Source organism: Nematolebias whitei, chromosome 3 (assembly GCF_014905685.2).
Source record: "Nematolebias whitei isolate Nwh7 chromosome 3, NemWhi1, whole genome shotgun sequence".
Taxonomy (NCBI): Eukaryota; Metazoa; Chordata; class Actinopteri; order Cyprinodontiformes; family Rivulidae; genus Nematolebias; species Nematolebias whitei.
The window spans coordinates 2,454,982-2,457,259 of record NC_056500.1 but is presented as its reverse complement, the minus strand read 5'-3'; the positions used below and the strand labels follow the sequence as shown (position 1 = coordinate 2,457,259).

Below are 2,278 nucleotides of genomic sequence, written 5' to 3'. Positions count from 1 at the left end.
GAGAAACTAAACAGCCTCTTCACAGACGCATGGCTCAACACAGGAGATCCAGCTCCACAGGACAAGATCCAGCTGTTCACCTCCACCTCACAGATAAGGGACACTCTTTTGAGGACCAAAATGTGCACATTTTGGACCGAGAACACAGATGGTTTGAGAGGGGGGTGAAGGAAGCAATTTATGTAAAAAGAGAAAAACTGTCTCTTAACAGAGGAGGAGGCCTCAGATTTCCACTTTCAAAAACATATAATGCAACTTTAAGACTGATTCCCAGCCGGTTTCACACCTGATGGGAACAGAGGGGCCTCGTCTGTGAATTAGAGGAACAAAGACTTTAAGAAACCCGAACTGTTAAGGTGTGGAGGTGTCATTTGTCAAATCTACAGATGTGTGTGTGTGTCTTATCTCACTCAGCCTTAGAACCTGTATCTCTCACTCTCTGCTCTTTGAATTGAGAAAGCTCCTCGGATGAGGAGCGAAACGTCTTCTGTTACAAATAAAGTCCAGTTGTTTTTGCATTGAACGCTTTTTGAATCCAGAACTTCTGATGTTCAGCAGCTGCACCAGACTTCATGGTTCTGACCCGTAATCAACCAGCAAGTGTCCACATACACTAACAGGTTCTGAATCCTTTGGTTCCAGACCACAGAGCTGTTGCATGCACTGCATCAAACACTAAATGTTCCGTAACGACAGTGAACGCATCACAGTCTGCAGAAAACACAAGTTCTGACACGAAGACTGGGTCAGATAAGGTTCTGAACAGGACATCAAGATCTTGGTTCTTTTATAAACAACTTTTTTTGGGTAAAAAAAAAAAAACCAACAGAAACTTTAAAAAGCTTCAGCCACGTGCTTCTGTCGTTACCTGGAGCTCCAGCGGTGCCCTTGGAGCCTGCGGCTCATTTTCTGAAGACTCTGCAGCTGTCAGCGTCTGGAGGAGGAAACAGAGCAGAGGCCCGGTTCAGTCCAGGATCCAACTCATCAGGCGCCTCTCAGAACCCAGACGACGGGTCGGGGCTGAGCGGCGCCACAGGCACAACAAACGGACTCAGCGGTTCTCCAGAACCTTCATGCAGAACGGAGTGGAGAGTTCAGCTCTTCTACGAGTTTAACTCGGTTTGTTCTCAGCCCAGAACAGGTTCTGGCTCGGATCAGGTTCTGGACTGGCCCAGATCAGGTTCTGGACTAGTCCAGATCAGGTTCTGGACCCTGATCCGTTTATCAAACTGATGAGGTTGTTTTCTGGCAGAGAGTAAATTCAGTAAAGTTAAAAAAAAAGTGAACTTAATCTGAGAGTTTGTCCTGTATCGGTCCAATCAGCTGTTGGTTCTGACCGGGTTCCATTAGAACCAAAGTAAGAAACAGTTTTCTGCAGTGACAAAGATATGGATGAGAACAGATGTGGGTGTGTTCAGTCCACATCTGCAGTCACTGACGGGTTTTAACCCCTGAAGACGGACTGAAGGCGTTTGTGTTCCACCTGTCTGAACGTGGTGGCCTCCGTCAGACTCCGGGCGGTGCCGTCGCTGCTCTGGGCGGCGCCGTCGCTGCTCTGGGCGGCGCCGTCGCTGCTCCGGTTCCCGTCAGTTTGTTCACCTTCGTCGCTCGTCGCCTCGTCCTGTTGGAAAGATCGCAGATCAGCTCTCTGAACCTGAACCGACCTGGTTCAGTTTCAGTTGCTCACTTACTGGAGTGTCTGATGTGGGGTGGAGCCTTAGACTGTCTGGGGGGTGGAGCCTGTCTGGTGGGGCGGAGCCTCCAAACAGAGCTGGAGAGACACACTGACAGATTTTACAGGATTATTACAGAGGTTTTAATTGTTTTCTGATAGAAAATTGACGACCCTTCTGATGTAAGGGGCGGGGCCTTACGTTGAAAAGCTGAGTTTTTCTTTTGATGCTTTAAGAACTTATTTCTGATAAAATTTCTAAAGTTAACTATCAAAAGAGTTTGTGAAGCTCCTTATTCAGGTAATTATTCCTGGAAAAGTTCTGATACTGAGCTTGTGTCCTCAGGCTCAGTTCTAAGTCCAAACAGCTGCTAACCAACTATGGTCAATCAAACTGAGCGCCCTCCGTGCACTCCAGTGCGCCATAGTTACGGTTGCCAGGGGCGTGTCCTTCATGTTTGCACGCTTCAGCAGAAAAACGGTTTCACTACATTTTAGAGTCAAAAGGAAACTTTTGTTTCATTCTGCCGCAACGGAGAGGGGCGACAGGCAAGGAGAGGGGCGACAGGCAAGGAGAGGGGCGACAGGCAAGGGGAAGGGCGACAG

At 48.3% G+C, this 2,278-nt stretch overlaps 1 protein-coding gene across 1 annotated transcript in view; it reads right to left on the bottom strand.

Moving 5' to 3' along the window:
* patj (PATJ crumbs cell polarity complex component) overlaps nucleotides 1-2,278 on the bottom strand; it is an 81,234-nt gene that overhangs the window by 7,094 nt on the left and 71,862 nt on the right. The window contains exons 31-33 of the mRNA XM_037697770.1: nucleotides 1,692-1,784; nucleotides 1,484-1,621; nucleotides 869-934 (exon numbers count right to left, since the gene is read on the bottom strand). Of these exons, the coding sequence (XP_037553698.1) occupies nucleotides 869-934; nucleotides 1,484-1,621; nucleotides 1,692-1,784 (297 nt within the window). The remainder of the gene's footprint in view (nucleotides 1-868; nucleotides 935-1,483; nucleotides 1,622-1,691; nucleotides 1,785-2,278) is intronic.